This window comes from Vanessa atalanta, chromosome 19, assembly GCF_905147765.1.
Source record: "Vanessa atalanta chromosome 19, ilVanAtal1.2, whole genome shotgun sequence".
NCBI lineage: Eukaryota > Metazoa > Arthropoda > Insecta > Lepidoptera > Nymphalidae > Vanessa > Vanessa atalanta.
The window spans coordinates 9000969-9014493 of NC_061889.1; the positions used below are offsets into that span (position 1 = coordinate 9000969).

Genomic DNA, 13525 nt, shown 5'->3' on the forward strand with positions numbered 1-13525 from the left:
TTTGATTTCTTAATAACGCATTAAAATTAGAGGTATAAAAAGAAAAACTATGCCATCTCAATGCTGGTTCCGTGAATGAATAAACTCAGTGCAAAAAAACCCACTCGTGTTTAGTGCAGCGCAATATCAGGTAATTAATTATTTATGCAACCGCAAACCAATAGAACCCCAAATAGAACTTACTGGCATAATTGACGCCGACATTTTGAATCAATAAATCTTCATGACTTTGCATATTTTGTATTTCTCGACCGAACACGTCTATGCCTTCTATTGTCATGTACTGATGAATCGTACTAGCTAGTAAGAACCCACCCCGGGATCCGACATGATTCACGTAACTAGGCGTATCGTACAAAATTATCGCACGCGTCCATTGAAATCTGTAGAAATGTTTATGCTTATTAATACAAAGTGGCGTCATCTTGCGGTGAGCAGCTTAATCTAACAATAGTAGTGACATCTAGTGTAAAGTAGCGTAAACTTTAAGTAACGCCATCTATGTAAGGGTTGAAATTATGAAAATTCTTTATTCCACTCTAATAATTATGAGTAAAAATGACTAAATTAACATAAAATATAAATTTGACTTACCGTAATCTGGAGTAAATAAATAATAAGTCTAATTACTTACTTGTATATTTATATCCGAGATAGAATTTAAGATTCTCGGTGTAGTTCAGACCGCCATCTGACGTCGTGTCCCAGGGTGTGTAAATGATATCTTCTATTTTCAGATAGTTCGCGAAGGTTTTCATCATGAGGTGGCAAGTTGATTTGCCAGCGACGTCGAGTTGCGCGTCGGGTTCGTTTATGAGCAGAAGTTGCCGCCAGTCGTAACTAGATGGCGCGGAAACAATATTGTGTTAGTGCAAAGCCACTCTCGTGCATAAAACCGTGCAGTACATCACTGCTTTGAAGCCTTTTGAAAATAAAAAACACACTTCCAGTTACGCTTTACGTCAATGATATTTAAAAAAATATTCATTTCTAATTTAAATTTATATGTAAGAATACTACCAACAAGTTACAATTTAACTGTAAGGAAATATAACCTAGTTTAATAAATGTGTCTTAAAATTCATTTGTTTTGAATACATGTAATATTTATTAATAAACAGGTTTTGGAGCTGAGAGGACCCGATATATAGAGAAGTTATTTTTAGATCTTAAATAAGGTTAAGAACAAATCCTGCCACTCATTGAGTTTTATAACTCATTTTGTTGGTGGAACATTGTAAGGAACTCTTTCATGTGCCGGATGAAATTCTGCCACACATCTATCTACCACTATATTTATTCTTATACAAATATATGTATACTTATTTATTTTTAAATATATAGTACAGCACGATTGAATCAAACTGAATATATTTCCCTTATACCTTTACATTCTCATGTACAAAATCAAATGTAATTAGTTTTAATGTAAAATATTTTGTTACATAAAAGTACCAACAATTTAATAAACATTGAACGTGGCTTTTCATTTAATACAATCCTGTCAAATTACGATTCAAAGGTGTTTGTAAAAGCCTACTTAAGAATAAAGTACTTCGCAATTTTGTAACATTTGCACATCAAAAGATAACGATTACTGATAATATTGTTATTCGCTATTATTAATTTATTTTAGGAAAATATTTGTCGCAAGATTCCCTGGAAATATTTATGACGTTAGCTTAGTTCCTCACTATAAAAACAAAATTTCTCGGATTTCTAACGGTTTGAAATGTCTCTATTTTGCCTCAGAATACCTCTTTTTTTCTCTTGGGAAGAGCTTAGCCGACCATCGTTCGGATCACAGCACCTTTACGTAATATTAGAACGATTGTATCTTTTCAAAATCAAAATCAATAATAAAATATTCTTTATTCAAATAGGCTCATAGAAGCACTTTTGAATCTTCATATTACAGTTGAAATTTCCGATCCGTGTCGAATACAGAAAGCACAGGGTTAGTTATGGGTAAAAATCCCACATAATCCTGGTCTTTCCACAAGTTCTGGTAACTTTCTAAAGGACCCAGTAGTAAAAACAAAATGTGCACTACTCGAGCTCGAAACTGGCTGTCATGGCATGGGCATGTTGTGCGGAGGAATGAGGACCATGTTGTGAGGAAGGTCTTGAACATGGGCGTGGATGGATAGAGGAAGGGGACGACCAAAGAAACAATGGTTGAATTGTATGAAAGTCTATATGACACGAATGTTGCTTGTGAGATGACGTCACAGAGAGAAGTTGGGAAGAAGAAGACATGCTGCGCAAACCCCAAAAAAATTGTCGTTATCGTTTCACCATAAACGCTGCTTAGAATACTTTGTGTTTATATTAAATGTATTCAACGTCTGATCGGAATAAAAAAGTTTCAGTTTAAAGATGAGTGAGTCAATCTAATTACAGATACAAGGAACATCGTAGTTCATAAGGTTGGTGGCACATTGGGTACGTAATGAATGGTTGATATTACTAACAGCACTCAATATCTGTGGAGGTAATTTCTTGCCATCAGATGGCCTATACTGTATCAGCCTGATACATATATTCAACTATATGGTTAGTATATACAGACAGCTGTATATTACATTAACAGTCTGTAAATATCCCACTGCTGGGCTAAAGCCTCCTCTCCCTTTGAGGCGAAGTATCGGAAAATTTTCCCATTAATAAAAATGTTTGCATAATGTTTATGTATGTGTTATAAATGTAATTACTATATAAGAAACTATAAAATTGTAAGGACTGTAAGATTATAATAAACCTAGATAGATTGTAAACTGTCAAATTTATGAATAGAATGTCAAATATTGTTATATAAAAACGTTAATTGTGCAATGGAAGCGTCGATAGCGCAATGGTTTAAGGGTCGCCTAGCAATGTAAAAGGTTCGAACCTGATCCTTCAATTGTCGTCCCTATTCCTAGCACAATATAAAAAATAATTCATCAAGAATAGGCCAATTTAACTTAAATTACCACAAATTTTGTAAAAATTTTGTATTGAATATTAAGAATTTATCGACTGATTCACAAGAAAATGTAACAATTCTTATAATTGTACTGTGACATATAAAATATATCTTAAGATTTACTTCACGAACGAACTTACTTTAATGATTGGACGTTTGTTGACAATGTGCTCACGTGAACTGTATTCGAACGACATCAGTACAAACAAAACTAATATTTGCAAAATACTTTGCACAACAACATTCAGGACAATTTAAACTAAGACACTTTTTAAATTAATATCAAAAATAGGATTCCGAATTCGATCGGATGTTACCTAAAATATCACAATTATCCTTTTCGGGGCAAGTACCATTTCAATTTAATAAGTTTTAGTGAGCTATGTACGTTTTTAACATAAGTTAAATAGCTAAACAAAGTTGGACTTTAAGTATGAATGAAGTCACTAAATTAACTTAGGTATACTAGCTGCCCTTCCTAAAATCGTGGGGGTAAAGTTCATACTCATACATTTTCAAAATCCTTTCCTATCGATTTATTTTTATTTAGGAGGTAGGCGGACCGGCACATTGGCGCTGTTAGAAATATTAGCCATCTCTTACTTCGTTCTGTCCTTTATGCCTGTAGTTACACCAGCTCACTAGCCCTTCAAACCGGAACACAACAAGTATTGTTGCTGGGCGCAGAATATCTGATGAGTTGGCGGTACCTACCCAGACGGGTTTGTACCAAGTGATTGGGCTTTGTGCAAATCCGAATTACGTTTAATTCTATTCTCTGTTATTCTAGTTAGTATATTAATAATTTATAATAACAAAGTTTCAATTGATTCAGTTACTGCTAAATTCATAATTTATTTTTAAAATCGTAAACACTACGGACTTTGTGTGCTAATGACTCCTAAGTTGATTGCACACCTTGGGAATGAGATGACCGCCTCCAAGCTGATTCAAATAACGAAAATATATTTATTGTTGTTATATGAAAACAATAGTTTTAAAAAAATACATTTAAAAAAAAAACCGATAAGTTTCTTTCGCCGGTTCTTCTCAGGTTTTAATTTTCGAACCGGTGGTCGATTTTTGACTGTCAATACTTTTGATAATGATTTTTGACTTTGACTGAAAAACTAATCTCAGTTTTATTAGTACTATATGTTAATCATTTATCTATACTATAATATTATCAATATCAAAGTAACTCTGTCTGTTTGTCTGTTGCTCTTTTACGGCCAAACCACTGCAATAAATTCAAGAAGTCTTTCCGACTGAAAGCAACCAACGTCAGTCCAACCAGCTTTACGAGTCTCGGGAGTATTAATACTGGCATATGATAACAGGGGTTAAAGATATGGACCATAATATAACATCTCGCTACGACCGGAAAGCACGAATACCAAAACAAGAAAATAAGTAAATTCTATTGGAAAATGTTAGCTGATAAATGGTCACGGCATGGCGGTCTTTGAAATATCGTTAACGGATAGCTATAAATTATAATTTATATTCCGATATTTCGCACATTCAAATAATAAGTGGATGACACTTTTTTGCGCCAATCACGTTTCACTCTTTGACCTTGGAATTTTACCTAAACTCTTCTACTCCAATACTACATAGTATAGGTATTTATGTTCTAAAGCAAAGTCATAATGTAGAAGACTTTTTTATTTAATTTGTACTACCTGATGGTAAGTAACCACCCAGAGATAGACCCTGTAAGAAATATTAGATACATCACCAATACGTCATCAACTTTGGAAGCTAAGATGTTCTGTAGTTATACTGGGTGACTCACGCTTCTAACCATTACACACAATACTAAATATTGCTGTTTGTTAGTAGAATATCTGATGAGTGGGTCGTACCTACCACTTTGTTTCAAGCCGTTGTTAAATGGCTATAATGGACTTTAACGACCAGAGAAACAATGTCGATATATATATATATAATGTCGATAATTAATTAAACATATATTATTTGTGTTATATAGTGCAGACACTTGATACTGTGAGGAGCACAGTGACTGTGTATTACAGGTGTATTACTTAGTTGACAAAGTTCGTGACACATTTTGTAAGGCAACCGTTAATATTTGTTGCAATGCCAATGTCTGAGGATAATTGTACCTATTTTTCATCATAGCGTTGTATTCTCCTATCAATTTTATTTCATATTTAAAATGCTAAAAAACCAATGGTTGTACCATAATAATATCCCTTAATCAAAACAAATCTATCAATATAAATGTCCTCCTATAAGTCTCATATTTATGAGCGATCAAAACGTATCACAGCGTCACAAAACTAAATCCAGTCTTGTCCCTAAAAGGGCTTACTGAGGATTTAAATTTACATAAATTATAAGTGATTAATGTTGAAGTTAGAAGGACATATTTCCCTAAAGTATACGACGTCTTATCTCAGCTGTTTTCTGTACTATCCTAAACCTAAACGACAGACGTTGTTCTGTCTGTTTATTTAATAGAAAAAAATAGATATAAAATAAATAAATATTGGACAACATCACATTCATTACTCTGATTCTAATGTAAGTAGCTAAAGCACTTGTGTTATGGAAAATCAGAAGTAACGACGGTACCACAAACACCCTGACCCAAGACAACATAGAAAACTAATGAACTTTTTCTACATCGACTCGGCCGGGAATCGGACCCGGGACCTCAGAGAGGCGTACCCATGAAAACCAGTGTACACACTACTCGACCACGGAGGTCATCATAAATTGACAAGGTTAATGATCCCAATGACTTAGCTGCGAGCAAGAATCTGCGCGATAATTTATATATTTTCGAACTAAATATCGTTGAGAGCCGAAGTGCTGTTAGATATACTGCATACTATTATACTCATAGTTATTTCTATCGACAATAGTTTCCGAATGGAGGCGACACAGAGTAAACATGTTTGTTTGCGGAACAGTTGTTTACTATTTGAATTAATTCGAACCATAAATCAAATATCTTTACTATTCGTCTATGGGTGATACGAAACGATTACGCACGTAAAATTTATATTCTTTTGGAGCCATGAGAATCTGAAATTAAATCCAATTTGAGTACAACTCTTGTTTATGTATGTTGGTGTGTATTCTTGCGAAAAAAGTCATACTTCAATCACACTTTTATCGTTGTAAGTTTAGTTTCTCGTCTTCGTCATCTGATATTCTACCGCCAAACAGCAGTACCCAGTATTGTTGTGTTCAGGTTTGAAGGTTGAGTGTGCAAGTGTAACTACAGGCACAAGGGACATAAAATCTTAGTTCCCATAGCGCATTGGTGATGTAAGGAATGGTTAATATTTCTTACAGCGCCATTGTATATGGGCGGTGGTGACCACTTACCATCAGATGGCTCATGTGCTGGTCCGTCTACCGATATCATAAAAAAAATCTTCCAATAAAGGAAAGTCATATAATAGAACAATGCTCGCTTAGCCAAAAGTGCGATTAAATTGATCAGTGTCACAGGGCAAATATTACAGTTTGTTCAGACAGATACAATTAAGAATCGACCTCTTACTCCCCCTAATTAAATAATAAAATCAACGTATATATTATGTATAAGAAAATACTTTTCTTTTCAAACCTGGTTTATTTCGTTTCCGCAAGAAACGTTACTGAAAGAAATACGATAGGATACAGGATCATGACGAACCTCAATCGCTTGACTTTATCCAATTATTTCAGCCAACCCTGTGTTTCTCTTCTAATCATATATATATATAACGGGGCGAGATTACTTTGATTGTTGGTTTATGTAATTAATAAATACTTAGTTGGCAATAATGTTTGATGGCTGATTTAATTTTAAGAGCGGGTCACCCCGATTGGAGTTGTAAGTGCCATGGCAACGCGAGTCGTTATGTTTTGACAAGCGCCTCGAATGCGATGGTTGCTTGCAAACCCATTTTGCTCTTAATCGAGATGATGAGATGAGATTATTGTAATCCTTTGATATTTTTGTGGTCTAAGATTGTTGAATCAACTAATACAGTAATTATACGATATTAAATACGTTTTATTTTGTAAATTTCTCCATTGCACGCCCACATAGTCTTACAAATATCGGATCAATCCCCTAACCAAACTTTTCGGCATCCTGCTCCTCCGACATATATATATATATATATATATCTGACTGGCTCATTAGTCTAGTGACTAAGCATATTGGTTGTTAACCAAGCAAGGTTTGCTTAGCCAAAAGTAGGTTTGAATTGATAAGTGCCACAGGGCTAATGTCAAAGCCGATTATTACTTCATTGGTGATATTATATTTACCCGACAGCCTCATTGGTTACAACCTCGAGCCGGGCTAATTTTATTGGAATGTACCAACGAGAAAGTAAGAACCTGGAGTTGGAAAGTTGGAAGTGTACACTCCTGTACCTCGGAAAACACGTAAATACATTGGCCCTGTGCCTAATCTCTTTCCGGTCATAGCGGATTTATTGTCCGTATCATATTTTTGAAGGAATAGATAGGGCATCTGTGTTACTGCACAGACTTGGACATTATACTAGGCCTGCATAGTTGGCTAGTACGATATCCTTATTTATGACTAGCAGGATATCCTTAATGGAACATTATAAACATTGCTATACCTATTAACAGCAAACAAGTTTATTCTCTTTATCATATCCTAGTTGTCACACGCGGCTTCGCCTCACGTTTTAGGCTTCGCTTATGTCCTTCTTTAAGGTTCAATCCTTATACCAAATTTCATTAAAATTATGTTCAGTGGTTTGGTCGTAAAAAACAAAAGACAGACAGAAGGACACTTTTGCATTTATACAATTCATATAGATAATATTAGCACGTATATAAAATCAATCACAAAAAATCGAAGGTAAATCAAAAGCATTCCCGAATGAATTGAGAAATCCAACTTAACAAATATTAACTTTACAGGATGAGTCTTCTATTTAACTAACAGTTTGTTCAGACAGATACCATTAAGAATCGACGTCCTACTTCCCCTAATTGAATAATAAAATCAATGTATACGTACATAAGAAAATACTTTCTTTTCAAGCCTGCGTCTTTTCTATTATTATAATGAATTATTTCGTTTCCGAATGAAAGGTTACAGAAAATAATACGAATTGTCAGGATCCTCAATCGCTTGACTTTGTCGAAATTATTCGGCCAACCCTGTATTTCTCTTTTAAGCATATATATATATCTCTGACATTAGTTGAGTGAGTAGTATATTAGCTGTTAACCTAAAGGTCTGGGTTGAATTCAAGGACTTGTCAATAAAAAATATTGGGTTTTTCTGCTGCCTGTCTCGAACGAGAAATTTTAAGGCGCAATTTAAAGTTCGGGATTTGTCAGTGTCAACACTTCCGTGACTCATAAATCATGCAAGGCCTAATTGTATACCAATTTTTACCATTAAATAATTGTACTACAATTTTTTAATGTTATTTTTCTCTTCGTCACATCATTGCTCTTCAATTTTGAAGCTCATGGTTTATGTGAGTATTACAATTATTATTTTAGAGTCTAGTTAGGTGGACGGTCAAATCCCAACTTGTTGGTCAGTGGTCACCACCACCCATAATCGCATTGGCGCTGTAAGAAATATAAACAATTACTCATATCGCCAATGCATCACCAACCGTAGGAGATAAGACGGAGGATCTTAACTGCGAGTTCAGTTTGGCAGTAGAATATATGTCATGGTGAGAGGAGACAGGCTGCACCAAGTTCTACCACCGAGTGATATTGAAGTACCAGTTCTTCACGAACATTTTTTATTTTTCTCAATCACATACACAAATATTATCATGGTTTTAGAATGTATACGCGATAATGTACACTACGTATTATTTTACCCCTACTAAATATAATCTTATCGAAAATATAACCCAAATAAAAATATTTATTCGAATCGAGTTCCCATCATCACTTAGCAAGATTAAATTGTGATTTGATATACTTTTATGGGTGTGTTACACACAAAATCATTTCTTAGAAAAACATATAAAACTTGTATTTCAATGTTTTTAAATACAAAGCAATTTTCTCATATAAGGTTTATATTATACGACGCAATGATATGATATAGTTCTATTATAAAAGCATTTACACCTTATAAGTGTAATTAATCTACTAAAGATTCGAAACCAAAAAAAAAAAATTAAATAAACTATAAAATACTGAAGAAATTCAGTAGAAAATATATTTCTTATTATATATTTTTTAATAAATAAATGACCTGAAGCCATCACGTCGAAATTATCTAAATTTTGTAATATATAGCCTCAATTCAAACCTGTGTTTTTTTTTTTAATTTAAATGTTATTATTTTTATATTTTTTGATATCCCGTTACACATTTTCCCGCGGTAGTGTTATATAGCCCTGTGCAATAGTAACAGATGTGCAATGTTTTTCCACCACCGACGCCAAGCTTTCCAAAAGATGACACCCATAAAGAAAAACAAAAACAGTTAAAACCAATTTATACCTACATTATTATTTGTCCTCCGGATACAGGAATTGGGTTACAAATTTTATTATGCTTACCAATATCAAACTATGGTATAGTCACGATTCGTAAAATATCTCCTTAATCAGCCATTACTTGTCTTTGGAAATCTTACCTTAATTACATTCTAAAATCTGATTTAAAAATACTCACTGTCTCATGACATCTATCAGGAAATAGGCCAAGTCCTTGAACCCAAGAGGTCCAGCTCGAACCATCATATAGTACTCGTCATGGCACGTCTGTTTCGGATTCACGAAGTCGAATGTAAATCCGCCTGTCGTTACTAGAGGAGTGCCAGTGTTACCCAGGAACTTCGTTATTCGAGCCACCGATGCTGAAAAGAAAAGAACTCTGAGTACCATTTGTTCAGTTTCCTAATCGGTATTCTATTTTTAAATAATTTTGGTTTTATTTTTAATTTTCTAAATATTTGTAAAACAAGGCTACTTCAACTGCCTCTTTAAAAAAGAGGGCGTGTTAGTGTGTGTGATTGCATATACTTCCCGCGGCTGTGCCCGCGGCTGTACCTGCGGCTTTACCCGCATGAAACGGTCACCCATTTTGTCCCCTCTAGGGGTAAATTAATTAAGGTAGCTATTGTCCTTTCCAACGACTCAAACTATCCCCATACCAGATTTCATACAAATCGGTTTGCTGGTATAATCGTGAAGACGTAACATACAGAGTTACTTTCTCATATAAAATAGATAGATATAGATTATCGGAACTTATAAACATGAAGCAGTTTATGCCATCAAATAAAAAAAAATCTAGATAAAATCAGATGCTTAACAAAACAATAATAAAGAAAACTTAGTACTCAAATCACAAATTGCTTTGAACACTAAGTTTTCTTTTGAATAAGTCTTCCATTTCCGAGCAATCAGTGAAAACAAATTTAGCTCCGAGTGCAATTGAAATGCTTGAAGTAACAGAACCCAATGTCCCGTTGCTAGGCTAAGTCCTGTTCTCCTTTTGAAGTCACGAACACTCTTAGTTCCATATATTTGCTCCGTTATCATTTCATGCAAACTAAGACCGTCAATTGTCTTTCAACTTGTCTTTATTTTGGTATATGATGATGTTCTTCTGAACGTTCTATGATTGGCAAAACAATGGAATCATTTCCATTGTTTTGCCAATCTAAATACATGGGACTATGAGACGAGTATATATAGTATATCACACATAGATGATGTAATTATTAAGAATGAATACAGTACAGAATTCAATACAGAAATTCCATGTAGTTTCTTGAAAATGTATAATTGCCTAGTATTAATTCTCATAGGAACACATGTTCGATAGAATAGACTTCAAACTGCATTCAAATATAACTAAGTGAACTGCTCTGGGAATTTCAATTCTATAACCAAGCAAAGTACCTTAATAGTAATATTTCAACGATCTATTTTGACCATTGATAGTTCTTGACGTGGAATTGTTTAAGTGTGGGTGTACACTTAATGAGTGGGTATCCATCAGTTAATCTAGCAATAAACGTAAATATTTTCCATCGATGTCTTCCAGTTGGAAAGATAAGTAAACCAGAGTAATTACAGAGTCAAAGGACCTAACATCTAAAGATGTTAGGTGTGGTGACCATTAACCAAAGCTTGGCTTGTCAGTTTTCCTCACAAAATTAAAATAATACCGTAAGTCGATTTTCAATATTTCACGATTAACATCGAGTGTAAAGTTCATTCCAATGAAAATATTTTTTTCTTACATCAGAACTTGTGACGTTATTCATTTAAGTAGAACAAACAAAGAAATTTATGTATATTATTTTTTCGAATTAAAAAATAAATCCCATATTATATTTTGTAATAAAATCATACAAGGATTCAATAATATGTATATAATAATTAAAATAACAACGATTGATATACGAGCTTCATTGAAATTCATCCGATAATTTCCATATGATATGTTTGAAACGAAACATTCTATATTGTTTGACGCTCCTCATGATATTTTAGTCTATTTAAAAAAACATTTCTGGGATAAAAAATACCTTATAAATACATAACAATTTCACAAGCATAATGATAACCTTTAAACTAATGGGTCGCCCGCAAAACTTCGCGTTTTTTTAATTATTTTTAAGAATTAATTAAAATTAAAATTCATTATGATTATGTCAATGTCGTAATGAGATACATTTATTTTATCATTAAGCTAATAAAATCAAACTTTTTTTACGTTATCTCGTCTAGTAAGTTTTAATTACGCGGAGGTAATAAAATCTACCATTCGGATTTAGAGTATAGGAGACTAATAAATACAGCAATAAAATAGAGACATATTAAAAAAAAAAAAAAAAACAATTTGGTTTGGCGAATAAAGATTTAAAATTAGAAGAAAAATTTAAAATTAGAACACAATATTCTGAAGAATATTGCGCGGCGGGTACGTCTTGAAAAAAAAAAATATTGAGAAACAATTCGAACAAGGTACGGGTAATGATAGAGCAAAGACATATTACGCTTAAGGTCAACATTTTCCTTATATTTGTTATGTCGTTACTTCCCGGAATTTGATCCTTATTAGTGACACTATCCAATAATACAGGTGTGTGATTTTTTTTCCAAAACAACGGGTCTTCTAACTAGATTACAGTTTTTTTTTTAATCTATTTAATTTTTTCAAAATCGTGCTCAAGACGCTTTGGAACGTTTTATAGTATTCCTCCTAGTTTCGTATCCACGCAAGCGCCGTGTATATGAAAGAAGCACCTTTTCCTCCGAAACGAAGGGAGGTCTTAACCCTACAACATTTACTGCCTTTCTATGGTTGAATATTTGTAAATTATTTTGCACAATTATATTTTTAATATATTTTCTAAATTGAAATTAAGTTAATTATGATATTATGGCTATCTATCTATATCTATAAAAGATGTTAAAATATTTTGACATGAAATTTGTACCTTTATATTCATGTTCAGAGAGAGTATGTACCAGAGAAGGGTTTTAGCTATTATACAATTTAATTCATTGTATATATGACGTCACAGCAACGCGTGGCATCTGTTAGTAAATAAATGAAAACTTTATGTATTTATTTAAATATATATTGATCAACACAAAGTAAATGATACAAAAGACGGACTTAATGTCTGAAGGCGTTCTCTATTAATTATGAACAAGCTTCTATTTATTTTATTTTTTTGTAAGTTATACTTTTTAGTTAGAATTTTTGTAGTGGTGACAGTGGTATATAATGTATCATAAAATTAAAAATTAGAAATAACAATTAAAAAGTACTTTCAAAAATGCCGAAGAAGTAAAACTTCTCATGCGCGTTCATAATTTATTTAAAAAGTCAGACTGTTAAATGAGGCACACATTCTTAACTTCGCCGTTTCATAAATTCAAATCAATTGTAAAAAATACATTGGCAAAGAAGGCATACTATTCGATACAAGATTATATGGATGATAAAAAAGCGTGGAGTTAATGCTTGTTGACTTCCAGGCAGGATATATTACATACATATATAATTGTATTTAACTAACATGACTATATTTTTAGATGTTGAAAAAGAGTAACTACTGAGTTTCTTGCCGGTTCTTCTCGGTAGAATCAACATTTCGAACCGGTGGTAGCTTTACTAAAAGTAGTTTGTTACATGACGATTCAAAAGTGCTTGTAAAAGCCTACTGGAATCATGTATATTTTGATTTTGACCTAAATGGTCACCAACGCCCATAAACATTGACACTATTAGATATAACATCCGTTAGATTGTCAATGCACAACCATCCTTTGCAACTATATTGCCTGTACTGTATACATTTTAATAAACGGTTCAAACTAGAATATACGACAACAGTCTTACCCAATGCCCAACCACCAATAAATGTTTTTTTTACGCGCGCAAATCACTAATGGCCAATGTCCAAAGCATTTTAACTAATGCTTTCATTAGAAAACATCGTAATCGCCAACGTTGGTCTAATTGGAAATCCGACACTGTACTGTCCCATCGAAATGGTGTTGATTGCAATGTAAACTCAATTATATGAAGAGGACCTCC

The 13525-nt window shown here is 33.3% G+C and overlaps 1 protein-coding gene across 1 annotated transcript in view; it reads right to left on the reverse strand.

Moving 5' to 3' along the window:
* Positions 1-360: 360 nt before the first annotated feature.
* Positions 361-13525, reverse strand: part of LOC125071589 — a 131420-nt gene continuing 118255 nt past the window's right edge. The window contains exons 4-6 of the mRNA XM_047681911.1: positions 9635-9818; positions 635-840; positions 361-383 (exon numbers count right to left, since the gene is read on the reverse strand). Coding sequence (XP_047537867.1) covers positions 361-383; positions 635-840; positions 9635-9818 — 413 coding nt within the window. The remainder of the gene's footprint in view (positions 384-634; positions 841-9634; positions 9819-13525) is intronic.